The sequence below is a fragment of the Alosa alosa genome, chromosome 6 (assembly GCF_017589495.1).
Source record: "Alosa alosa isolate M-15738 ecotype Scorff River chromosome 6, AALO_Geno_1.1, whole genome shotgun sequence".
In the NCBI taxonomy this organism is placed as follows: Eukaryota; Metazoa; Chordata; class Actinopteri; order Clupeiformes; family Clupeidae; genus Alosa; species Alosa alosa.
In genome coordinates this window covers 20,341,218-20,366,829 of record NC_063194.1, presented here as the reverse complement: position 1 = coordinate 20,366,829, position 25,612 = coordinate 20,341,218, and the positions used below count along the sequence as shown (strand labels likewise).

The 25,612-nt window shown below is 42.8% G+C and overlaps 3 protein-coding genes across 6 annotated transcripts; 2 read left to right on the top strand and 1 right to left on the bottom strand.

The window, feature by feature from the left end:
* The first annotated feature begins 1,113 nt into the window (after window positions 1–1,113).
* rpl3 (ribosomal protein L3) lies at window positions 1,114–7,295 on the top strand. Its single transcript, XM_048245319.1, has 10 exons — window positions 1,114–1,194; window positions 1,931–2,123; window positions 2,516–2,684; window positions 3,266–3,401; window positions 4,782–4,968; window positions 6,015–6,175; window positions 6,292–6,393; window positions 6,607–6,702; window positions 6,920–7,039; window positions 7,150–7,295. The coding sequence occupies exons 1-10, from the start codon at window positions 1,192–1,194 to the stop codon at window positions 7,210–7,212; spliced, it is 1,230 nt and encodes a 409-aa protein (XP_048101276.1). The 5' UTR covers window positions 1,114–1,191; the 3' UTR covers window positions 7,213–7,295.
* Window positions 7,296–7,661: 366 nt separating this feature from the next.
* LOC125295808 (testis-expressed protein 2-like) lies at window positions 7,662–20,693 on the bottom strand. 4 transcript variants are annotated; one of them, XM_048245314.1, is made up of 12 exons: window positions 20,245–20,693; window positions 16,645–18,086; window positions 15,259–15,459; window positions 14,679–14,982; window positions 14,035–14,237; window positions 13,520–13,669; window positions 12,557–12,656; window positions 11,480–11,612; window positions 10,446–10,583; window positions 10,052–10,261; window positions 9,745–9,865; window positions 7,662–8,346 (listed from the first exon to the last, which is right to left on the bottom strand). In XM_048245314.1, exons 2-12 carry the CDS (start codon window positions 17,878–17,880, stop codon window positions 8,188–8,190), a joined length of 2,955 nt encoding a protein of 984 aa, XP_048101271.1. In that variant the 5' UTR covers window positions 17,881–18,086; window positions 20,245–20,693; the 3' UTR covers window positions 7,662–8,187. The 4 variants fall into 4 exon arrangements, with proteins under 4 accessions (XP_048101271.1, XP_048101273.1, XP_048101272.1 ...); XM_048245316.1 differs by having other exon boundaries at window positions 16,645–18,083; XM_048245315.1 differs by having other exon boundaries at window positions 20,516–20,693.
* Window positions 20,694–21,718: 1,025 nt separating this feature from the next.
* On the top strand, window positions 21,719–24,179 carry msrb1a (methionine sulfoxide reductase B1a). Its single transcript, XM_048246231.1, has 4 exons — window positions 21,719–21,882; window positions 22,258–22,400; window positions 22,503–22,617; window positions 23,421–24,179. Exons 1-4 carry the CDS (start codon window positions 21,828–21,830, stop codon window positions 23,435–23,437), a joined length of 330 nt encoding a protein of 109 aa, XP_048102188.1. The 5' UTR covers window positions 21,719–21,827; the 3' UTR covers window positions 23,438–24,179.
* The last annotated feature ends 1,433 nt before the right edge of the window (window positions 24,180–25,612 follow it).

Below are 25,612 nucleotides of genomic sequence, written 5' to 3'. Positions count from 1 at the left end.
CAGTCACAGTGCAGTTCCACAGGGCGGTGTTGGGGGGGGGGGGGGGGGGTAGACAGGATCCTAGGTTCCTGGCTGGCTGGTGGGGGGGGGCTGTCAGTGATGGGAGAGGGCAGGAGGCTGAACAGTTCGTGTGCAGGGTGGGTTGTGTCCTTGACAATCATTAGTGCTTTGCGGGTGGTGTAAATGTCCTGCAGGGAGGGGAGTGGTGCTCCAATGATCCTCTTAGCTGTGTTAACAATGCGCTGGAGGGTCTTCCTGTTCTGATCTATGCAGCTTCCGCCCCACACTGTGATGCAGCTGGACACGATGCTCTCGATGTTCCCTCTGTAGAATGTGGTCATGACGGGAGGTGTGGCACTTGCCTTCTTCAATTTACGGAAGAAGTAGAGGCGCTGCTGGGCTTTCTTCGCCAGTGGGCTCTCTTGGGCTCTCTTGTCCATAACGATGCTCCATTCAGACTGTAGATAGATAGATGGATACCGAGGGAAATTTTTAGAAGATTCCATAATGCAGGACCTTCCTAGATTTTTTATATATTTTATATATTTATTTAAAGGCATACATTATAAATTATAGAAAAGCTAATCTAAATAATTATTTATTCATTTATAGTTATTGTTATGGAGTTGTATGTCCTTAGCAGACACAATTCTTTGTCAAAGTGACTTAAGTTATAATAAAATATAATATCAGGTTCACTGTGAGACATAGTCTATAGCTTGCATAGTGCAATTCACAATCAATGTAGTTTCAAAACACTTTATAGAGCCCAAGGCCTAAATCCCCTGGAGCAAGCACAGAAGTGATTTCAGATGTCAGAGGTAGAAAGATGTCAATAAAATAAATTATAGACACAAAAAACTTTACTCGAGTGTCTCATCCTTGACTACCAGTGACAAATGTTTTTTTATTTAAGGTTTTGTTTTATCCTGTGTGAAATCATATAGCCAGATTTCCTCAGAGGGGCTGTAGTCAGCTTCACTGAACCTAAAGATCTTTGCAGAGTAGCACCCCCTTTCCCCTCCCCAAATTTAGCATCATCATAACTTGGCACTGAAGGTGGTTTGAAAATTAACACCGCTCCTTGGCTGTGCCAACCACCAGATTAAGTGCATATCGTCTTAGGTATGACTCTCAGTTCTGCACTTGCTCCTGTCTCTTTGCACCTCAGCCGGGAAAGCGTGCACAACTATGGTTAGTCGTTCTCCTTTCTTCTCCTTCCTTTCCTAGAGTCACTCAGATATACCATTATCAACTCTGAAGGGTTTAGTATATTGGAATATGTGTGATGTTTGTCCTTTTATTACTCCTTAAAGAGACAATCTAAAAATATTGATTCCCTGACAGGGGGACTTCTGATTTGACAGTTGTTACGGTCTGTGCATGTGTTTACCTCGTGGCATGGAGTCTTGTGAACCTGTCGATTCGTTTCTCTAGTAGAGTCAACAAGTAAAGAGGAAACCGCACATTTTGTGTGAATGAACATACTTGGTCAAGATTATTAAATAGGTTGAATGTGATTATGCTTAAGGGAATGCTAAAAACATAACCTAAAACTAATAACGGAAGCTCAGCCAGTAAAAGATTTGTATTCTAAAAATGTTGCCATAATTATCTTCTTTACCTTCTTTACTTTCTTTTAAGCTGTATTTCAAACTAGAGGGACATAGCACACCTATGTTCCTATTATTATGTTGACCCCTAATAAATAGAATAATTTAAAATAACTGTGGTGAGAATCTCACTTTCTGCATATATGAACAAAATAAAATGACTTCATTATGACACTATACACTATACTAGAGTTACACCTTGGCCTTGCTGAAAGGAAGGCTATATAATTGCTCAGGTGTGTCTCTGTCTGTATGGCAGGTGATGGATGAATGAATACAATGAATATTTATCATCTGATTTGTTTTGTTTATAATAGTCTCATCGTAAATTCCATGCCCCTCGTCATGGGCACATGGGCTTCCTGCCCCGTAAGCGCAGCCATAAGCACAGGGGGAAGGTGCGCACCTGGCCTAAGGATGACCCCAGCAAACCTGTCCACCTCACCGCCTTCATGGGTTACAAGGCTGGCATGACCCATACTCTGAGAGAGATGCACCGCACAGCCATGAGTACGTAAAATGCATTCCTAATGAGAACCCATACCCAGTCATGCTATTAAATCATTGTTCCATTTAATGTAATATGAATGAAGATAGTCTCTAAACAGAGATTCCTATGCGCAAGTGCCTAAGTATTAACCACCACATTACTTTTTTATTGTTAGCTCAGTCACTTAATGCGATGTGCAGTGGCTAATACTTGATCTTCATAGAAGGAGATGGATTGGCACATTTTGCTCCATCAATTCAATATAATCATCAATATCAATATGTCATTGTTAACACCTAAATCACGTGGTTTGACAGAACTAATTCAATGGAAATTCTTGGAGTGGAACGCCACTGGCAGGTCAAGAATGACTTTGTCATGTGCTGTTTGGGTATCTTCTTCCGTCTCTTAGAGCAGTCCAAGCGTGAGGAGGTGGAGGCGGTCACCATCATTGAGACACCCCCTATCGTGGTCGTGGGAATCGTTGGATATATCAGCACCATAAGGGGCCTGCGCAACTTCAAGACAGTCTTCGCTGAGCATATGAGTGATGAATGCCGACGCAAATTCTACAAAAACTGGTGTGTTTGTCCGTCATAGCAAAATTCAGTTTTATATTCAGTGTGCGTTGGTGGAATATTTTTACGTCATCTTTGATCATTTAAAGCAGTTAAGTGCAAATTGTATAATGATCTGGTTTAAAGCTGGCCAAATGTTTAATTTAATTTAGACTGAATCCATTATTCTTCTTTTCACATGTTATTTATTCACTATTCTAATAGTCTCATTGTGTTGTTTTTATTCACTTATTATTCACGAATCTTCTTGTCAATATTAAGTATATATGATCCCGTGAGGGAAATTTGGTCTCTGCATTTATCCCAATCCGTGAATTAGTGAAACACACACAGCACACAGTGTATACACAGTGAGGTGAAGCAGACACTAATCCCGGCGCAGTGAGCTGCCTGCATCCACAGTGGTGCTCGGGGAGCAGTGAGGGGTTAGGTGCCTTGCTCAAGGGCACTTCAGCCGTGCCTACTGGTCGGGGTTCGAACCGGCAACCCTCCGGTTACAAGTCCGAAGCGCTAACCAGTAGGCCACGGCTGCCCCCATTAAGTTTAAATATTAAGTCATTTTCATACCACTGAACCTCCTTCAGGTACAAGAGCAAGAAGAAGGCCTTCACAAAATACAGCAAAAAATGGCAAGATGAGGTGGGCAAGAAGCAGCTGGAGAAGGACTTTGACGCCATGAAGAAATACTGCTCCGTCATCCGCGTCGTAGTGCACACCCAGGTACAATGGGCCCAACTGCTTGTATTGGATAGAATCCCTATTTCACCACATATCTTTAGATCTACAGGTCATCAGCTGAGAAGGTCCAGGTGCATTTCTGACAGAAATATTGAATCAAATACTTATTTTATTAAATTAATTTAATTTTAAAGCATTGGTTTAGATAATAAACTATGATTAGTTTCATGACCCTTGGTATTTTGTCTCTCCTGTGCCTGCTCGATCCGGTTGACCTTATTCAAGTCTGCTCGGAAATGGTAAAAACAGGACGTTTTGGCCTTCATGGGTCCCTGCATGGTTGAATCCTCCTTAGGGGCTTCTCAGGTGCCCCAATGAGCTGTTTATGTGGACAGCTGACATATAGTCCTTCTTGTTCCTTGGACATGTGTCAGAAAGATTACAACTCATGTCGCCTCCCTCTCAGCACCCCTCCCCCTCCCCACGCCCCACCCAAACTCGTCTAGCTCAATGGTGTGAATGGGGATGGGATATCGTATGGCAGTTTAAAAATACATTTTCTTAGGAGACTCTGGCAAGTCCTCCGGCAAAGGTCTCCAGAGAGCCATTACACTTCAGATAGGATGGGACAGGGAAATGTTCATTAGAGTTCAACTTCTGTTGGGTCTAAGTATATATACTTTTTTGATCCCGTGAGGGAAATTTGGTCTCTGCATTTAACCCAATCGGTGAATTAGTGAAACACAAACAGCACACAGTGAACACACAGTGAGGTGAAGCAGACACTAATCCCGGAGCAGTGAGCTGCCTGCTACAATGGCGGCGCTCGGGGAGCAGTGAAGGGTTAGGTGCCTTGCTCAAGGGCACTTCAGCCGCGGCCCACTGGTCAGGGCTCGAACCGGCCACGATTTTAATTAAAATTAGAGCACAATTTTTAAAATTAGCACACAATTTAGTAAAGAGAGCACATGACTTAGTTAAATGAGCGCACGGTCACTTGATATACAAAACAACTCTTGCAATGACGCCTCCTGAGCTCCGGGTGTGTGTGTGTGTGTGTAAATGTCTAGGCCAGGGTTTGTAGGCAGGAGGACTTCATATCAGATTTCTATATCATAACAAAGCAGAGCTAGAAGTAGCAAGAGTGTTTGCAAGTATTAGGATTATTTTCTGAAGACCAGGCAGGGATTTCTTTCAGTCCAAGGCAGAAGCACCATTGTCATATGCATACGCTTTAGCATGCGTCAAATGTGTATGCACTTACCTGAAATGTTTGTAATAGATGTCTATGTGTCTGTTCGTATTTGTGTAAGTTTACACTCTCCATTGTGCACCTCAACATATTTTATTCATATATGTGTACACACAGTATATGTATGTGTGTGTGTGTGTGTGTGTGTGTGTGTGTGTGTGCGCGCGCAGATGCGATTGCTACCTCTTAGGCAGAAAAAAGCCCACCTGATGGAGGTGCAGCTGAATGGAGGCACTATAGCGGAGAAGGTAGACTGGGCGATAGAGCGGCTGGAGCAATCTGTTCCTGTGGCTTCTGTCTTCAGTCAAAACGAGTTGATTGATGTCCTTGGTGTTACCAAGGGTCACGGTTTCAAAGGTAGGCTGGGTTGGGAAACTGTTTCACTTGATGTTGTGACAGATAACAACACCCAATGTGTATTTAGGCATTAACGGCAAACCCATTCACATTGCCTATTTGTCACTACCATTAAGTAAATAGTTGACATAGTTAGTAAATCTATAGATCAACATAATATGTTGCACAGTAGCTATAGGATCTGGTACAGTAAAATGTCATCCTGCATGTGGTGTGTATTGTATAGTAGATAGATAGATACTTTATTGATCCCCAGGGGAAATCCCCCCAAGGTATCAGTAGCATACAGACAACACACACACATTCACTAACAGCAGAAAAAGTAATTAAAAGTATATAATATAAGAACACAACTAAGCAATAAGGACAGTAGAAGATAAAGAATATACTAAAATACAAATTATACTAACCCTAATCTAAATCAATTCTAAAAACAGTATCCACATAGTGGTGATTAATCAATCAAGAGGCACTTGCAATGACTGAGCCTGTGATAGTGTATATATATAAGTATATATACTCTTTTGATCCCGTGAGGGAAATTTGGTCTCTGCATTTATCCCAATCCGTGAATTAGTGAAACACACTCAGCACACAATGAACACAGTGTGGTGAAGCACACACTAATCCCGGCGCAGTGAACTGCCTGCAACAACAGCGGCGCTCGGGGAGCAGTGAGGGGTTAGGTGCCTTCTTCAAGGGCACTTCAGCCGTGCCTACTGGTCGGGGTTCGAACCAGCAACTCTCCGGTTACAAGTCCAAAGTGCTAACCAGTAGGCCACGGCTGCCCCCGCAACTGTTCTGTTGCAAGAACAGGGCACTACTCTGCAAAAACAGTTTCTTCAAATGTTTTGACAATAGAATCTCCATAATCTGGGCCAGTACTGGACCAGACAAAAAAACAACAACATTATACTATGTACTTTCAAACTGTCAACAACACTGGAATGTGCAAAATAAGTGTTATGAATCGTCCTGTGAATGTCCATATGAGAACTGTATGGTGTGGTTGGGATGCCCCTATTTCCTCATTCCTCCCTGGTCAGGTGTGACGAGCCGCTGGCACACCAAGAAGCTTCCCAGGAAGACTCACAAAGGTCTCCGCAAGGTGGCATGTATCGGCGCCTGGCATCCCGCCCGCGTGTCCTACACTATCGCCCGCGCCGGCCAGAAAGGATACAACCACCGCACAGAGCTCAACAAGAAGGTGGGACTGACCAGTGCACCTTCATGTGTCTGAGTTAAGATGACTGTAAGGCTGGTGAGGGTAATCTCTGTGAGTGATCAACCCATCAACGTGTTTATCGCGTTCCTGTGCTGTAGATATACCGTATTGGAAAAGGGGTCCATGTTCAGGATGGCAAAGTGATCCGCAACAACGCCTCCACAAATTATGACACCACTCAGAAGACCATCACCCCAATGGTATTGAAACAAACTGCATACTGGTATTGTATATCAAACTGGACACAGCATTATGCACTTTCTCAATGTCCTTTAGCAAACAGAAAAAGAAAACCGAACAAATTACTCTGTAAATCTTTGTTATGATTTAAAGGCCTTCAGAGAAGCAAAAACAATGGCTTCACAGACAGCTCTCACTCCTTTCCCAACTCTCTCTCTGCTTGTCTCACCTAGGGTGGATTCCCACACTACGGAGAGGTCAACAATGATTTCTTGATGCTGAAAGGCTGTGTGGTTGGCACCAAAAAACGTGTCCTTACTCTCAGAAAGGTATGAGGTGTATATTTATTATTCAAAATATGAGATTATTAAATAACAAAATAAACAACAATACTAATAAAAGATTGTGTATATATAAAAATGTCTCAGACAAATGACCTAATTAGACAATTGTTGGTTGTGGACCAGCTATAATATAGCTTTTGAAAATCTGGCTGTGTAGCGTTTGACTGACTGGGCCATTCCTGTCTGTTATTCGTTTCCTCAGTCTCTCCTTGTGCACACATCACGTAAGGCTAAGGAAGAAATCGAGCTCAAGTTTATTGACACCACGTCTAAGTTTGGCTTTGGACACTTCCAGACTGCACAGGAGAAGAGGGCGTTTATGGTAAGAGAAACACAGCATCTTTGTCCAGTGGGGTCAGCATTGTTTCATAAGTCTCACAGGATCCACAGCAACAGTGTCCATCCATCTCCTCTCTTCCCACTCTCCCACAGGGTCCACTGAAGAAAGATGCCCTGAAGAAACAACCAGAAACGAAGACTGATGAGCTGGACTGAGAATACAGTACAAAGGAAATGTCTGACCAGAAGAACAAAATACATCAAATACAAACAACAATAAATATTGTATTTACCAAACAGTTGCTGTTTCACGGTTATCAGTTAGGGAATGGTGATTGAACTACATTATTATCTTGAACATTATGCACTAGTTACTAGTTTTATCTACCAATTATTTCTGCTAGTTTTATCTCCCTATCTCCCAATTCATTTTGATGGCATATTGCAATCCTGTTCTGATACCCTGCAGGAATTTAAGAACAGCTTAAATATATACTACCAAGTTTCAGTATTTTTAGTGCAAGTCCGTTGCCTTTTAGCTAGTGAGTGATTCTTTTAGACCAAATCATCATACTACTGCTGCTTTCATCTGCCAAGGCCTCAGTTCACTTAAGGAATTATTTGTTGCTTTGAGCGCTAGGCATTCCTAAATAATGGAAACGCTGAAATGGAAAATAATTTATTGAACATAGTCAATCGACAAGATACATCCAAGAATGTACATTTATATACGTCATTCACATTTTGCCTGTTACACAAAACAGACTAGTCAGGCAGTACAAATGACATGCAGATCTGCAAGCTGCTTCTCAATGAAACCAAGGGGGCAAACAGGGAATAAAAGTGCTCTTCTCTGTCCTCTAGTGGACAGTGGACACAAGACAACCTTTCCTGACTGATCTCAGTGACCCAAACTCTGTCCTTGCGGAGGCCATGCTAGGCTTTATAAACCAACCATTTCAGCTTCATTAGACTGGTATAGACTTCTATCCTCTATCTGCATTTCATATGTACAACATGGTTCTGTCACTTCCTCACTGATGTGATGGCACACCAGGACACATGTTGGTACATGGTCATCAAAGTCCAAGCCCTTTGACCAGCAGGTTCTAGAGAAACCCTGCACACACATGGTGCCTCAAGTCAGAGGCACTGGTCACTTCGTTTTTAACGAGGACTCATCTGTCCATCTCACTCCGAACCAAAGCTGTCCTCCCTGCTTCCCTGCAAGTCCACTGACGACTTCTGGGAGCACTGGGATGTAGAATCGTGGGATGCTGGAGGATTGTCCACTGCAGGGGTCATGAGAGGCAAATAGAGGTCGTCCATGTTTGGCATGACGAAGACTTTCTGGATTGTGTGACAGAAGCGAGAAAGTGAGGTGAGAGAGAGTGACAATGGGAGGAGAGTCTCCCAAAGGAAGCTGAGTACAGAATAATTTACATTAAACTCTAAACAAAACACTTCTTTCCAAACCAATAGTTGTATTAATATCTACTAATCTAGACACTTCATTCTTCTAGACCAGTGTTTCTCAAAGTGTGGTCCGCAAGCTATCCCAAGTGGTATGCGAGCAGACATGGTAAAATATTAGATGTACCGCAGAGCGTTACAAAATATGACCGCCGCCCAGTCCAGGACATTTTTTCCACAAAAATAAATCACGCTGAAAGGCCTATATGATTCTAACTGTCTCACTAAATTGCATTATCCACACTCAATTCTCACTGGTATCTGCTAGACAACAAGTACCAAAACATGATTAGTTCATAGATTTCACATGTAAAATTAATTTTATACAACCCCACCTCCATCTTGCCTGTTCATAATTCTGAGAAATTCTTGAATTGTGTGCATGTGTGCATGTTTATGTTGTGTGTGTGTGTGTGTGTGTGTGTGTGTGTGTGTGTGGGCTTGTGTGTGTGCCTGCGTATGTGCCTGTGTATGTGCCTGTGCATGCATGCATCCATATGTCTACTGTGTGAGTCATACGTATGATTACTGTGAATGTATGTGTGTGTGTGTATCTGTTTGTGCACATGTGTGCACATAAAATGGGTTAACATGACCCCTGAAGGCAAACATAAAAAAAAATGGTCCTCCTAAACCCTACGGTTCTCGAGATATTCACAGAAAACTGTGTCTGCCCTACCCTCCTTTCGGGGGGTCCAGTCCAGTGGGGGGGCTACAGATCAAAACGAAAAACGATGGTTCCATGCTATCCATGTGGGGTTACATGCCCACCAAGTTTCGTTTACCCCGGTCTTTCAGTGTCCCGGGAATCCTTGACGGAAATTTGGGCATGCGAAAAAGAAAAAAAAAAAAATCTGACTAAACCTATATGACCGCCGCTTCGCTGCGCGGCGGTCATAATAATATATATGAGTTGTTTGCAATCTTGAACCAACTTGTATCTAAATCCAAACAGTTCTGCAACATGCTTATGTAAGATACGCCAGTTTAAATTATCTGTTAATCCTCTGACACAATAAGCAAGGTGAGTAAGCCTATTGTGTAATATACTGTTAAAGTAGGTCTACTTTTTTTTTTTAGCTAGGTGGTCCGTGAGGATTTTTTTATTGGTTAAGTGATCCTTGGTCTGTAAACGTTTGAGAAACACTATTCCAGACCGACTTCAACAACTGATGATAAACATTCTGATGAGGGGGCTTTGTTGCTAAGGCTAAAGTGATGTTGAGGGTGTGATGCTGAGGTGGGTGGCTGTCTGGTGAGAGGAGTTGGACTGACCTGAAATTCACACTGTAGCTTCCTCTCAATCCACTCAGTGACATGAGTGAAAGTGACCTCTCTCTCCCCCAGCATTGGCCGCACACGCAGGTCCAGTCGGGGAGGCACACGGAAACTATACCTGCGTGCACACACGCACACACACACACACACACACACACACACACACACACACACACACACACACACACACACACACACACATTTGGATAGAATCCCACATGATCTGAAATTAGTATTTGTTACAGACCTTAAGATACTAAATATCTATTATTTTGTTTTATTCACACCAACACTGAGACTGTACCATATTCTGTCAGTAGGGGGAGGAGGAATGTTGACAGCCAGGGTTCCTGACAGTTCTAGGACCTCCACCGTGAGGAGTAACGGTGTGTTTGAGACTTCAGCAATCTTCTTTTTGATGTACTCATTTTCAGTGGCTTTCTGGAAGTATTTGGATTTGGCAATCTTGTCCACAAAGCGCAGGAACCTTCTGCCTGTGCTTCCCCCTGCATGTCTGTATGGTGCAGACAATAGGGACACAGACTTCATATCAAATCTTACTAACTGTGCCAACACGTCTGTTCACCCCATCACATTCTTTTCCAATTGTCCCTAGTTGTTACCCAAGACAAGCTCTCCATTGCAGTCTAGCCCTCTGGTGTACTTGGGAATCAACAGGAGGTCAAGTGGATAATTACCCGTCTGCACCTGGAGGGGTGCCCTTATCTCCCAGAGTTCCTTGGGGCTCAGCTGGCATGACTTCCTCTTCATCAGAGGAGCCAGCGCTGGAGGACTCTTCGTCGCTGTCGGCTAACATAGACAGCCGGGGATTAGAGCTGGCAGCGGGAGAGAGAGCCCATTAGTGGGGCAGTACACACACACACACACACACACATGCACAGACACACTCGCATGCGTGCGTGCAGACACACATACACGCACACACTCACAAGCACACACATTCCTTATGAGGGATGAGACCACTCACATAGTGCTGGCAATGATAACAGTAGTAAAAAATATACATTTATGATCCACTTACTAAGCTTGCGTTAGAACTGTAGAGTTTGCTTTTTGCTTGAATCACTGAATTTAACCTACCGAGCATCTCTTTTGTTCCAATTACATAGCAAAGTCCTCCAATAGTCTAAAAAAAAAGGGCTACCAGACAATGAGACAGGATGAGTTGGCGATAGGGTAAGAAGAGTGATTTGTAAGAGCAGTTTGTCACTGGTGTGCGTTCAGAGGCACTAGGAGAGGATTGAGCAGGGAGAGGTAGTGGGGAGCAGAAAGACTTCTCCTTCTTGGAGTCAGTCCTGGTCATTGATCACTGTCCTTGTGCCTTTGCTGCAGCTGGCTATCTTCCAGAGCTCACTGCAAAGGAGGAGAATGGGAGGGCCTACATGTCCCTGCCCAGTTTCATACATCTAAACATACACACACACACACATACACACACACGTGCACTTACGCACACAAACATGGGCATACTGCCATGCACGAACACACATACAGTCCACTTAGGTAATCACAGCAGGAGTGTGAGTGATGCTGTGCTGAAAGCAGATCTCCATGTCCCACTTGAGGAACAAGTAAGATGAAGGTTACTTGATAAAGAGGAAGGAGAAATGTCTTTGCTAATCCCTTTCTCCAGGTCAAGTCTGAGCACTACTGGGGAACACAATGGCTAGTTTGCTCTGCAGTGTTCGTTCGCACGCACCACATACTGTACCTCAAATGACTTGTCTCTGGGATGGTATCTGCCTCACTCACACTCTCTCTGCCTAACTTGCACAGGTCCATCTTGGTTTCTAAGGTCATTTGCAGAGAACCAGCATAGACTATCTCCATCTCAAGCCACAGTCCTAAGAGTGAGAGAGAGAGAGAGAAAGAGAGAGGGTGAGAGAGAGAGAAAGAGAGGGAGAGAAAGAGAGAGGGAAAGAAAAGAAAGGGGAGAGAGAGAGAGAGAGAGAGAGAGAGAGAGATGGAGAGAGAGAGAGAGGGCTGGGCATAACTACATTTTGAATGCTCAAATGTAAACTTTTATTACAGTGGATTTCCAGCAAATTATACCACAAACTACACAAACTAAATCAAGCCAATAATTGAAACACACACATATTGCAGTAGGTAATGTATGTACAGTAGGTGATTCTTTTGAACAATCTACATTATAAACACGCTCTATTTTTTACAGAGACATGCTTGTGTTGGTCTGATCTGTAGAACATTTCAATGACTCATGTGTGACATTACACTGGTTTACATTTGGTTACTTAAAATATAAAACAGAAACTTAAAACTAAAAGTTACTTTGACATCATTTTGTTTGTTATGATTTAACTAAACAAAAACAATTTGGAAATAAGTCATGCAAAAAAAAACCCCCACTAAGTATGGGACATATCCAGCTCATTATGAGATTAAATGAGGAAGTGTAAACAGATTACCGAGGCCTATTGTCAAGCAACAATAGGCCTGCATTAAAGAGCCATCTAATCCGTAAATGAGATTAAAGAGGAGCTGTTGACGTGACATGAGCGACAGTGAGTGTGGCGGACGGGTGGAAACTACTGATGGCTTGACTGGCCTTGAAATCGCCTGCCTAGAATACTGCCAAGGGACAGATGAAGGCTACATATAAAAATGAAATAATGTCCTTTTTTTAAAAAATACAAACTTGCTGTGCTGTAGATACTTACCAATTGTAGTGTAAAGCTATATTTATACACTGTACACTGTATATACTGTGTATATTATATGATATGATATGAGAAAGGTCTCATACAGTATATGCATATCCACTCACCTCTGTGGTCCACTGATGGCTTGGAGGTGCTCAACACCTGAGGCAAGCAGGTCCCCATATCCAGCTCAGCCAGTGTAAGCTCGTTCATGAAGTATGGCAACTGCACAGGGACAAACATTTTGCTGAATTTAAAAACAATTGCGGTGTTACTGTGAAAGTAGTTTGTCAGCATACAACAAGAGAGAACCTGTTGTGACTGAGAGATAGATGTCAGCTTGAATATATGACAGCCTGTTGAGTAAAATTGATGAGGGTGTCTCTTCACATTGCATAAATGATCTACAGTACCAGCTGTTGACAACACCTGATTTGACATGAGGTTACAGCAGCACAGAAACATAGTCATGAATTAAAGATGATAACATAAAGATGATCCACATAAGCAACAAACACACCAACACCTCCTATCAAGCAGAAGTTATACACATGAATAGCCAGTGGTCCTGGAGCTGAGGACTCATTATCACAGGCATCTGACTCATTCAGAACTTTGTAAAAGGAACCACAGCAAATGACACAGAAGCAATAGACCTTTCTATTCTCCTCTACCTCAAGGCTACAGTGGAATACTTCATCACAAAAATGTGTGTTCTCCAGTAACAATGTCACCGTCACCTGTAATTGCTGATGACTTCCTCTGTGCGTGTCTGATGGAACAGAAGTCTCTATAGGGCAATTTGAACTGCACTGACCTTCAGTTCTGGCTGCTATACAAAAGCCTGGCTCTCTATGGCATGCTTGGGACTGTGCCTATTTTCATAGTTTAACCTGGCAAATGAAAGGATGTGGCCAAAAGGTGCTACAATACTGTGAACATCAACTGCCACACAAATGAAGCATAATTTCACCATAATGAAGGCTATTTTTTAAGATAAATGGAGGGAATTTCAATGACTGAATATGAAAACAGCGGCAGAGATACTCAAGTGTGGCTCTTGAGTGGTGGCTGCTGGAATCTCTCACCCTGATCTTGGTAAGCTTCTTCTGGACCTTGTGGGCGACCAGGTCGGCCCAGTAGCGCTCTCGTAGGAAGTCCCAGAATATCCTCCCCAGCATGGCGTTGACCCAGGCAGGCTCTAAATCCCCAGGGCCCAGACCAGGGTCGCTGGAGAACTGCTCAGAAAACAAAAGACACCATGCACATTATTTTGAGACCTGTCTTAAGGTTGTCAATGTTTAGTTATTAATCTACCCTGATATTATGTAAAATTTTCTATTCTAATTTTGTCTCTTTTGAAGCTGAAATGTATATTGTAGTTAAGACCCAGAGGGCAGACTCTGATGGCTCACATGCTAAATTTAGCACAGCAACTCATCTCTGTAAGCAGGCTATGCTGAGGAGAATTTTCCCATGTAAGTGATGATTCAGCTGCAGAAAGGACTTCTTTATTTCATTAATTCATACTGCTCTGACAGTTACAGTATTATGTGATTTTGTAAAACTACTGATATCTCTTAACGATCTGGATAATGCTCACCCTCTTTCTGATCTGTGGGCTTCCTGAGTCACTGTGGCTGGGGCTGGGTGTGGGGCTACCACTCCTGCACACAAAGTGGGCCATGTAGGAGTCGTAGTCCAGCAAAACCTTCTCTCGCATGGCACCGGAGACCTCTTTCAGGCCCAGCATGGAGGACAGGTCCTCGGTGCTGCCCTGGCTTGATCCACCACCACTACACACCTCTAAAAGAGGCCAAGAAAAGAGAAGTAATTTAACTGGAGAAAAGAGTAAGGGTAGATGTATCAGAACATAGCAAGATTGACTCTTCAGTGTCAGCTACAAAAGCAACAAAGATAATCCAGATTTCCAGTCCTTTTTATCATAATGTAGTGACCGGCTGTCAATCATCAGCGTGCCCGCGCTATGTATAACCCCGGGCATGCTGATGGTTGGCAGTCTGGCGAGAGGGGGTGGACCCCCAGGGATAAATGTGACGGGTTGTGGAAGTTCTCACTCTCTTGATGATCTGGGCCAGGCACGGGCCACTGAGTTCTAATGCCTGTTTATTGTGTTGTGTATGAGATTACAAATCACTGGCATTTTTTTGTGAGACATTACAATAGTATTATCCAGTCATGCCCATATTGCTTGGGAGTCTCTCTACTCAGTCTACCAGCGCTCACCAGTCTGTGACTCATCCTGACGGAGCTTGCCCTGGATGTCTCCTTTGGACGCTGATAGGAAGTGCTGAAACCACTCTTCCTTTTCTCTTCCTGTGCGACCGAAGAGGTAGAGTGTGGTGGGGAGATCACGCTCAGAGTCTGATAGTAGTGGATGCTTATCTCCTTTCTCCTCATCCTCCCCCTCCATGGCGTGCCCTACCATACCCTCCTCTCTGCTCTCTGCTCCTTCTGCTAGGATGAGACAGATGGGATATTTCTTGTTCCAGATTCGCTTGCGAGCCAGGGCAGAGGGCAACAGAAAGACCTGGTGAGCCCATAAGGAAAATGGCAAGCAGAGCAATATGAGAAGACACATTAAAACAAATTACTATATTGAATATAGCTACCAACCCATGGCTAAAATGGCTAAAATTAATTAATTGGTAATTGAGTTCAGCATGTTAAGCTAAAATCAGTTGAATGTCTCATATGTGATTGATAACCAAACAAATTGGCTGAATACTGAGTTTAGCATGCTAATTCTGAAATTAGCTGAATCCAGTCCATGTCACAAGAGACAATAGCAAAAGCGTAGCCTCACCTTGCTGTTGGCCAGCTGGAATGTGCGTGTTTGAGTGAACACTGCCTCATGAAAGGGCTCGTTGAAGGTTGCCCTGCGGGGGATGTTGCTGCGCGGGTAGGACAAGCGCAGACACGAGCCATCCAGTGTGGCGTATACAGAGTGAGTGAGTGAAGGCTGATATGTCTCTGGGTCATAGGCATCCATTGCATTCATCCAACCCTGCACCCCAAAACAGAGACAGACTTTAGAGTTCCATATCAGGACGTCGCTACAATGAAGCATACATGTAGATGTCAACAGAACTAGCAGACCATTCACAACAGAACTTTTCAGTCAATGCTGAACAGAATGTAAAATGACAAATGATAAGTTACTGTTCCCTGTTCAAATTCTCCATTTCACATTAAAGTAAAAGAGCACATGGGTCCTCTAATACCACTTACTGTAAGTGTGAATTCAATTTGCATCTGGTATCTGTGTAGTGCAACCATACAACACTATCTGGAAGTGTCAAGCATAACATGAAACACTTTTTCTGCTCAGACATGCAGAGTACTCAAAGCCCAGAGACATTGTGTCTGTCAGTAGGTCTGTGTTGGAGCCTAAAATCCCATAGTGTTCCATTAGGTTTTCTTAGCTCATTGAGAACTAATTGACTTAAAGGCAATGAAAATCCCCAATTGAACTTGAAAGGTTAATCATTCCGTTTGTTGTCTTGATCTCGTTTCAGAGGACACAGAGGACAACAGGTCTGTTTGCGTGCTAATGTTGTGCTACAATGTCCAGTAGACCTTCAGCAGATGCTAGTTTGGCATCTTGGCAGGTAGCTGTAATCACTCTAAAAAGCCTCTGCCCTGGAGGAGAGAGGATGACAGGAAAATGCACATGCAGCAGTTCTGATCTGGGACCAGCTCCTCAATGTTTACATTAGGGGAAGAGAATGGTTGGTAAGCAGCATGGGTTGGGACACTGCTGCTGCATTTCATCTTTCCACTCAGACATATATAACAATTCTACTGATAAAAAGACTTAAACAGGAATGGTTGAGGAAATTGAGACCTTCAGGGGGATAAATGTTCTTCTCTGAGAGGGAAAGCTCAAGATGAATCACACACAACAGGCCCAAGAGGCACTGTGCATTTAGCTGGAGCTGATTTCAGCACTAATCAGCATCTGACCCAATACTGACAGAATTAAGTAGATGCACAGATTCATTCCAAAACTGCTGTACGAAGGCAGAAATGCAGACACTACGGCTTGCTGAAATTTTAGACCAGACGTTTTCATTTAAGCTAACTATTTATGGGTATTTCTGAGCATTTTCCAGAAAGTCCATCCATCAGATTAATTTGTGCTGCAAGCAAAAGGCTTAGAGCATTTATACATTATTGTGAATACACTAACCTGTAGGAGTCCTTGATCGGTCTGGGTTTTACTGAGGGACTCTGTGGGCATGCTGTCGTCAGGTGAAGGTGGGGCTCGCTGAGGCAGTGGCATCCGTCTGACTGGCCGCTTTGGAGCCAGGAACATCACTGCCCATAGGCCCATCATGAACCCACAGGCGATCCCAAGGGACAGCCCTGTCAGGTAGGAGGGCAGAGGCACCACAAAGAAGGTGTACACCAGGAATCCCACACAGAAGAACCAGCGGAAGGGCCAGGAAGAGAATTGCCGCAAAGGGAACAGAGGCGGCTGAGGCTGAGGTCGAGACTGGGACTGGGATTGGGATTGGGATTGCTTTCCACTGCCACCTGCTTTGGAACTCCCCTGGACTTCTACCACTTGCATTACATCTCCAAAGGTACAGATCTCATAGCGGATGTCCTTGCCGCCCATCTTTGTGCTTCTGCGGTGGACCTCCGGGGACTGGCTGGGGTCCACCGGTGCCGTCCAGAGCTTTCTACACGGAGTGTCAAACACCGCTAGTGGGCTTCCACTTCCTACCTCTTTCTGTCCTCCACCTGCATCTTCACCCTTCACTGGAATGTTTACTCCCCCGCCGATGCCCTGGGAACTGGGTGAGTCGCCGCCAGCCTTCTGCTTAGGGCTGCCCTCGTCTCCCATCATCTTGCTGAACATGTTGAAGGGCTCTTGCATGGCCTCTGAGAACTTGCGACGGGTGTCCTCCAGCTCGGCGATGATCGAACTGCTCCTGCCGCCGCCCTCTGTGGGCGAGAGGCTGCCAGGAGAGCGGGGATCCTCCATCTGCGTCAGGGGGTCCCCTCCTGGGGGTACGTCTGGCTGAGCAACTCTGGGAGCCGGTTGGCTGAGGATAAGCTGCTTCCAGGGCTGGGGGTGGTGCAGCCTGGAGTCCGACTTGGACAGAGCGGCGGGCTCGGAGTCGTGATGGGAGATCTCAGACGAAAGGGACTTGACCAGACTGAACAGAGGCTTGGACCGAATGGTCCCCTGAGCCTCTTGGGTGGTCTCGATGTCTGAGGAAGAGGACTTCACCAGGTTGGAGAGGAGCCCTGGGGTGGAGACGGAGAGATCGGGGCTGGAGGGGGAAAGGGGCACACGGAAGCCGTGGGACCGTTGGCCAGTGTCTTCGGCTGTGGCACGCTGTCTCTCCTTGGAGAAGGACACAGAGGGACCTTCTTCATCACAATCCAGGGACAAAACGAGTTCACTGTCTTCCATGCTGCTACACCCCTTTACTGCCCGCCTCTAGATCTTAGGGCGCCTCCAGGCACTGGGTGGACAGAGTTCCAGGGAGGCAAGAGACTGAACTTGACACATGACACTCAGAGTCATGGGCTGTTTCTTTAATGTCACATGGAGTCTGCTTCATTCTCCTGCATATTGGAGACATCATTCAGCCCCAGGCAACAAAACAAGTGCACCTGCTAAACAGAGACAATACAAATATTTAGAATGGGTGAATGCAGTGGATACACACATCTCAAAACTCTGACAGGACACATTTGTCTTCAGACATGACTGATGTGACAGTGACAATCAAATGCTGATAAAAACAGCCTCCGGCAGGTGGTCATGTAATTTCCTTAGGTATCCACTAGGCCTACTAATGCTTCTGTTGGTCTGGAAGCAGACGGTATCCTTCACAATATTTCACAATAGCCTTTCAGTATCAAGCCAATAGACAAAACCAAGAAATGCTAGTCATATTACAGACATGTGATACAATAGCACATTTACAAATTTACAGCAACAGCAGGCACAATGACACTAACTATAATAACTAGTAGTTACTTAGTATAGTTACTACTGTGTATTGGATACACTTAAGATTAAGTACAGTATATTTCATAAACACCACAAAGATTATTACACAGTAGTGTCTACACATTCTCCCGCAGATTCCTTCATTGTGTATCGACTGTTTGTGTATCGTCACAGTGGTTAATTTCAATAATCATGAAGGGGAAAATAGGCCTTCCTTGAAAGCTTTACAAGAAATGCTGCTTTGGATGACGTGTGTGCCTCTCTCTTTATTTATGACAGAGGGATTCCAATGCCATATCTACTTGTACATTTTCATGTAAATCTCTTGGAGGGCACACCCAGTGATGTGATTCTAGCTGACAGATTACCCTGAAGAGACTTACATGTAAACCCTGATCTATCAGTACTTTGTTTTAATCTAAAAACACAACCAAAGCATGATTATACAAAAGACAAGCCTCAATATTACACGCAGGTAGAGGATTATGGAAGTATCAACCTTCAATTTCTTATCATTGTGGTAACAAATGTATTTCTCTCTCTCTCTCCTATGCAGCATCCCATGCATACTCATGCTAGGGTAAACACCTGCAGACTGCTAAGTAGTCTGCCTTACAAACACACAACCAGAGTACTGTCCCAGTCAGCACCACAGCCAACAAACCAGCATGCTATATAAGTATGCACATTCAGCTAAAAGTAACTTGAGAAGGCATTTCAAGGTATCTTTCTGAGAAACCCAGCATCAGCACTTACCATTCAACTATATGTATGTCTGAATTATTGTCTACAAAATGAATGCAAATGAACCGGTGTGTTTAAAAAACAAAAACAAATTGGCTAGTCTAGTTCATCAATTGTTTATTCAAACCAACTGACACTTGTCAGCATGTTTATGACATGTCAGCCTGCACTGGCCATGATTGGCTGATGCTTTAGATGCAACCTGTCTCTAGGGGAGGTCAAGTAAATAGGCAGAGGGTATGTCAGGTGAGGTAAGCCTGAGTAGGACTGACTTTAATAGGCTTATTGTGCACAGGAACACAGTAACTAAGCAGGGCCTATTGTAAGGTACCTGGTATGGAGCAGACACATTTGTACGTTGCATTGTCCACTGTCACTAGGTCAAGAAGCAGCCTTAATCACTGGCCAAAGACTGGACCTGTCAAAGGTCAATCTGGTGCCAGCTATATGCATGCAAATATTAAGGAACAGAAAGTTCATACAGAATGTATGTTTAGGCTGCCTTGCTACTTTGTTGCTGAGGTGACTGGTTCCTGACCCTCAAACAATGAATATTTACTGGAGCCTTTATCTGACTGGCCAATAGCCATGTAGCGTTTGAGGCTTGAAGATAAGAATCAGTTTTTGTTCATTCTGACCGAATTGGCAGGACAGTGCAACTTGCCCCCTTGGCCACTGTTATTTATATCTCTGCACCTGGCTAGTGGGTGTCCAGACAGTCCCCCCTGCATGCCATGGCCATAGGCTACTCTGCAATATCATGGACACATCGCAATATCATATAATTAGGATGTACAGTAGCGTATCATATACAACGTGTAAAGTTACTAGTCTGGACGACTTGCTTTAGTATAGTTTTTTTTTAGTTTATGGTAAGAAAATACAGTTGAATATTCAGATGCTTTATGAAATTCACTGGGCTACATTAAAATAAACACACACACACACACTCCATGAGTTAGATGTCTGTCTACTACAGTAACAGTAATAGTGTGGTTCAATTGTCCAGACACCGCCGTTGCAGACATGACAGCCTTAGATATGATGGTCCGTTACCATCCAGCTCATACTCACCGGAACTTTGACATCTCTGCTGTTACAAGACCATGTTGGGACAGATGCTCAAAAATACTGCAGAACTCTATCCTGATTGCTTCGCCTACAGCTTTAAAACGCACGTCGACATAGGGTATCCGATGCAAGCAGTACGGGGAGTGTTTTTGAGCCCCGCACAGAAATGTAGATTCTCTGCAGTAAAGCGGCAAACCAGTGGCGATTTTTTAAACTTTTTAACGCACTAAATAAAGGTCAACATGCAACAAACAGACGTGGCATTATGCCTTACCTTAAAAGCACAAAAACATCCCTGGCAAGTCATAGCGGAAAGATGTAAACAGTGCAACACTGTGCTGCCTCTCTTGCTTCTCCTAGAGGAACCGAGTCGATCTAATTGCAAGGGCTGCTGCATCGCTCACTAATCTGGATTAAATCACCGTCGTCAGATAGGCTACCCTCCTTTCTGGACATTTCCAAACCTGACATCTTAGCGACCGGTTTAAAGCAATGCGTTGATTGTTGATAAACATTTTTCGATGTCGAATCTTAGGTTGGATGAAACGTAGTTCCGACAATCGCAGTATTTACAGTTTGTATCGCTATGTAGATATTTCAAACATGGAAATGATCTAGCAAAACAATTAATCACATCATTGGAGACTGCCCGCGACCAGGCCATCTAGATAGAACGTTGACGATAAGTGAAGGACTACATTTAGGCCTATGATTTTTTTTATCATCTCCTAGTGCAAAGTTTAATGTCCCACACCTGCTGAAATCGCACTGCAGATATCCCTGTACCAACATGTGACTCCTGTAGATTCAAATTAAGCGTCACTGGAGTTAACTGATTCATTACGCCGAGGCGCATTGCATATCACCCACGTACATAAACAGGCTCTTTGTCAGAAATAGATCTCTGCTGCTGCGCTTTAGGCTATAGCAGAAGTGCTGATTTTGGCCTACAGTACAGCCAGGAGTAACACTCATCGCAGGGATGACCTGAATGATAGAATATATCCTAGGCATGGATTATCTTGCACTTTAGACTTGCAAGTGGACCATGCGTGAAAGAGTGAGAAAAAGGCTAGATGCCTTTTGGATGAATTAATTATTGATGCATTAATTCAATAAACTCCTTTATTAAACTCTACCTTTAAGTTGGTTAATTAAGCATTTAGATTTGTCATTGAAACTGCAGGTCAAAGTGTGTCTCATATGATATTCCATTAATGTAAACTTAATGTAAAAGTAATGTAAAGAAAATAGTTTCTTCCACTACATTTGGCTATTTCTTATTCAGATAGTCTATTTCAATATGTTGGGCTATTCGTGGCAGTTTAGCAATTTATAATCAGTTTGTGGGCAAGTCATTGATGACATTTTTGTCATTAATGACAAATAATGTGGACAAAACTGAATGTTCATGTCCTCATTGACATACCAGCACTGCCATCTCGTGGGCAACTCCACAGCCATAGTGGTCATGCGCGCAGAGTGAAATTCCAAACCGGAGAGATTATCGAAACGGCTGTTGTCGTTCTTCCTCTCTTCTGCTTGAACTTTTAACGGTGGAATTTGATAAAATAATCTCTGAAAGCATGTCTTTTTGCACATTTTCTGGAGGTGAAGTCTTTAAAGATCACTTTGAAAGTGGTAAGTAGCACAAGCCATGCAACGAGAACAACTGAAGTTGAGTGAATTTTGGTGGTGTTGAATTTGTTATGGAAGCTGTTTGCGTAACCTTCCATAAACTCAAGCCTGTTCAGCCTGATATTCAACTTGAATCATTTTTTGTAAAGTGTTGGTCTATAAACTGTTGTGTGCTATTAAAGATGATGAAATCGTAAAATTACGTATGAATGTTTCTAGACACGACCTAGTTTTATCTTGTTTGAATATGCGCATACCTTTATTGGAATTCTAAGTATTGGTAGTTAATGCTTCCTTGATCTGAACTTCAGTTCTGCAGAGTTATAGCCTATAATATTTCTGTGTCGCTCTACATCGTCTTTGTGGGTTTTTCCTCAGGTATGTATGTGTGCACAAAGTGTGGCCACGAGCTCTTCTCTAGCAGGTCCAAATACGAGCATTCGTCACCCTGGCCAGCGTTCACTGAAACTATTCATGACAATAGCGTCTCCAAGAAAGAGGAAAGGACGGGAGCCTTTAAGGTATGAAGCCTCTTTGTATCCGTGTGGTCTAAACTACAGGTTAAGTTAATGTTTATGTGAAGCTCAGCTTATAATGATTCCAACATGAAATATGTCATGTAGGTTCGTTGTGGAAAGTGTGGAAATGGACTGGGTCATGAATTCGTGAACGACGGACCCAGACATGGACAGTCGCGCTTTTGAATATTCAGCAGCTCGCTGCAATTCGTCCCCAAAGGTGAGAGTTTGGTCATTCAGGTTATAGTTTAATTTCATAGATGGCAATTTTCAATCACTGTAGAGCAATAAAAACGTGAAAGAAAATTAATGATTGGCATAATTGTTCTTGCACTTTGTAGTGATCCCAGAACCCCATGGACGGATTATGAACTTATGCATTAAAGGCCCCCCACTAATTGTCGCATGTGTGTGTGTGTGTGTGTGTGTGTGTGTGTGTGTCTGTGTGTGTGTGTGTGTGGGGGGTATTTGTTTGGTGTGATTTCCTGTATTCTGGTGCATTTTGGGGATGGCCAATACTTTATTTCAATCAGATTCATAGCCTACATCCTGATGTGTTGATATTGAGGCAATGATTCCATGCAATGGCTTGGGCTTCAGGCCCCCCTGACCCCTTGGGCCCCTGGGCCTGGGCCCGATAGGCCCATGCAGTAATCCATCCCTGCAGAACCCTTTCAAAAAATAAGTGCAGTGTTTCTGAAGTACAGTACAGTATTTTTAATGTGAAATATTGCATTTACTGCAAATTAACTGCAAATAATAGTTTTGATACTCAGAAAACTGTGGTTTTGACACTTGAAGTAGTGCAGTTATTTTTTATACTCACAGTCCAGTTACTTTCAGGTAGCAGCGTTCAATCAATAGCCTGATGTAAATGATTAAAGAGAAGTTATCTGTCTGGCATGTAGTCTAGTCTGAGCATCATTATGGATGTGAGTGATCTATACCTACCTGGCCCTTGTTTATATTCATGTTGATTTTAAAATTCCATCTTCCTGTCAATACACCTACTCTCATTTTCAGATAAGGGCGGTCAGTAAGGCGAGCTGTGTGAGAAGGTGGTGAACGCACGGTAGGAATGTAATGGAGGTGGGCAGTCATGGTGCGCAGTGGGGCCTGTTGATGACGTGTGCTGTTCTAAAGCCCAGAACGGGAAGGTCAGGACACAGATGTGCCTGTGGTCTCACTGTCCAGCCAGGGCCACCATGCTCCAAAAACACCTGGCTTTAACAGTCAACACGCACAAATTGAAGATGTGGTGAAAATTATTTAGATTTCTATTGCACATTCAAGATTTATTAAAAATGTTGGACACTACATAATATTGCATCATATCATAGGTTACTGGAAGGTTTAGATACAGTTATGATTATGGAATTTAGCAGATGCTTTTGTCTAAAGCGACTTACAAAATAAAACAATGCAATAGTTAAAAATTAACAGTAAACTGTTTTTAAAAGGTGATAAGACTATATTAAGGAAAATAGCAATAATAACAATAATGTCAATGCAATATCAGTGATCAATAATGAAAATAAACAATTACCATAAATATACAAGCATAAATAAACAAAACGTATAAGAACCACTTTATTAATTAAGTGTAAGCTGAACATATATGGATATAATTCATGCCTAAATCAAAGTAGACAGAAGTTTGATATCAGTAATGCCTGTGAAAAATGTATGATTTCCCCTTTTGTTTTATTTCATGAAAATACCCATTTCCTGTATTCACAGTATTTGTATTGCAATAAAACACTGAATCACAAGTAAAAAGTACATTTTGAAGAATATTCCTTCTTTGGAGAAAATGATCTTATGCATACATGCCATGTAGTCATGATTTTTGTTCCAAATGTTTTGGAATGTCCAGTGTAGTTTAAACTGGTGGTAGATTGATTATTTGCAGCGTTTCGTGTTTTTTCCTTTAAATCAAGGCACTATCTGATAAAGGGTCATATTTAATCTGGTTTGTGTTGGGGTTGTACTTTGGAATGTATGACCACAGTTCTTGTTGAGTTACCTTTGTATTGATAAAGTTTAGACAGAGTAAATCTTTAAAAATTCTCTTTAACATGTGGTCAAATTGTTAGTCCCATCACTACTGTTTCACAAGCACTTAAAAAGCAACATTTGGAATTGAATGTTGTAAGACATGTGAAAAACTTGTTTCTACCTATTGGTGGCGCTATTGACCACAAACATTTTACTCCCATCCAACACTTCACCATTACAGACACCATTGAGATATGAGACTTGTGCTAATTCTTGGCACTGTGCAACAGATGCACAGACTTCAGTTTGTTTCTGATTGGAGGGAACAGCATTGCAGCATTGAATGTTGATTGTATCACTGTATATTTGTACTATTGCTGTCATCAAGCTGATCTGCACCTCATTAATAAGAGCTGTGTGGACTGAATTCTGAGTTTAGTTGATGTGCAATCACCAAAATAACTGGGATTTAACTCACTTCTGCTGCTGGCTAGATGTATCGGATGTATGTGAATAAGAATCTACCCTACACTCCTACTCTATTATGTTAGTCTTATATTATGCACCATTGTTATATGCTACAAAACACATATTGATCACTATTTTAGCACAGGAAACCAAAAGGAACAGGCCTGATTAAAAAATGAATTACTTGTGTGATGCGGAGTAGTAAACAAAATGAGTGAGTAAAGAGTAATAATTACTAATCACTTTCACCAAAGACTCCTCACAAGTTTTCCTTTTAATAGAAAAATGGCTTTAATAAATTAATAAATTAGATGACATTGTCTTAATAGCTTAGTTCAGCTTTCTGAAGCCTGCTAATTCCTTTAAGATCTTGCTTTATTGATGCCACCAATTTGCCTTTGCTCTGGGATTGATGCCTTTTGGAAAGATACCTCAGTTGAACCCCTAGCTACAGAACAAAGCTTAGTCAAATTTGTGTGACATTTCACATCACATACATCCCTTCCATCTATCTATTACTCATATCTCACGCACACGGACACACCACACACACACCATGGCCCCATTGTGTGGATGTTGTGTTTGGAGTCTGTGGTCCATGTGTGGAGTAGAGCCGACACAAAGTACCTTTTTACTGAAGCCAAACATCTGTCTCTGCCTACTTGATGAATGGAACAGTAAACAGTTCATATAAACTGAGACAGAATGTGATTTCTTTACAGCAGAAAGCCTAGAAAGTCACTGCTTGT

What these genes read in the sequence shown, in the direction of transcription:
- LOC125295808 (XM_048245314.1), bottom strand. Translation starts at nt 17,880, where the DNA reads ATGGAAGACAGTGAACTCGTTTTGTCCCTGGATTGTGATGAAGAAGGT. An exon ending in TCCAGCTGGCCAACAGCAAG is followed by an intron (nt 14,983 to 15,258) that starts GTGAGGCTACGC and finishes TGGGCTCACCAG; the next exon opens with GTCTTTCTGTTGCCCTCTGC. An exon ending in CCAGAGACAAGTCATTTGAG is followed by an intron (nt 10,584 to 11,479) that starts GTACAGTATGTG and finishes TCCCGCTGCCAG; the next exon opens with CTCTAATCCCCGGCTGTCTA.
- rpl3 (XM_048245319.1), top strand. An exon ending in CAAGGGTCACGGTTTCAAAG is followed by an intron (nt 4,969 to 6,014) that starts GTAGGCTGGGTT and finishes CTCCCTGGTCAG; the next exon opens with GTGTGACGAGCCGCTGGCAC. An exon ending in AGAAGACCATCACCCCAATG is followed by an intron (nt 6,394 to 6,606) that starts GTATTGAAACAA and finishes TGTCTCACCTAG; the next exon opens with GGTGGATTCCCACACTACGG.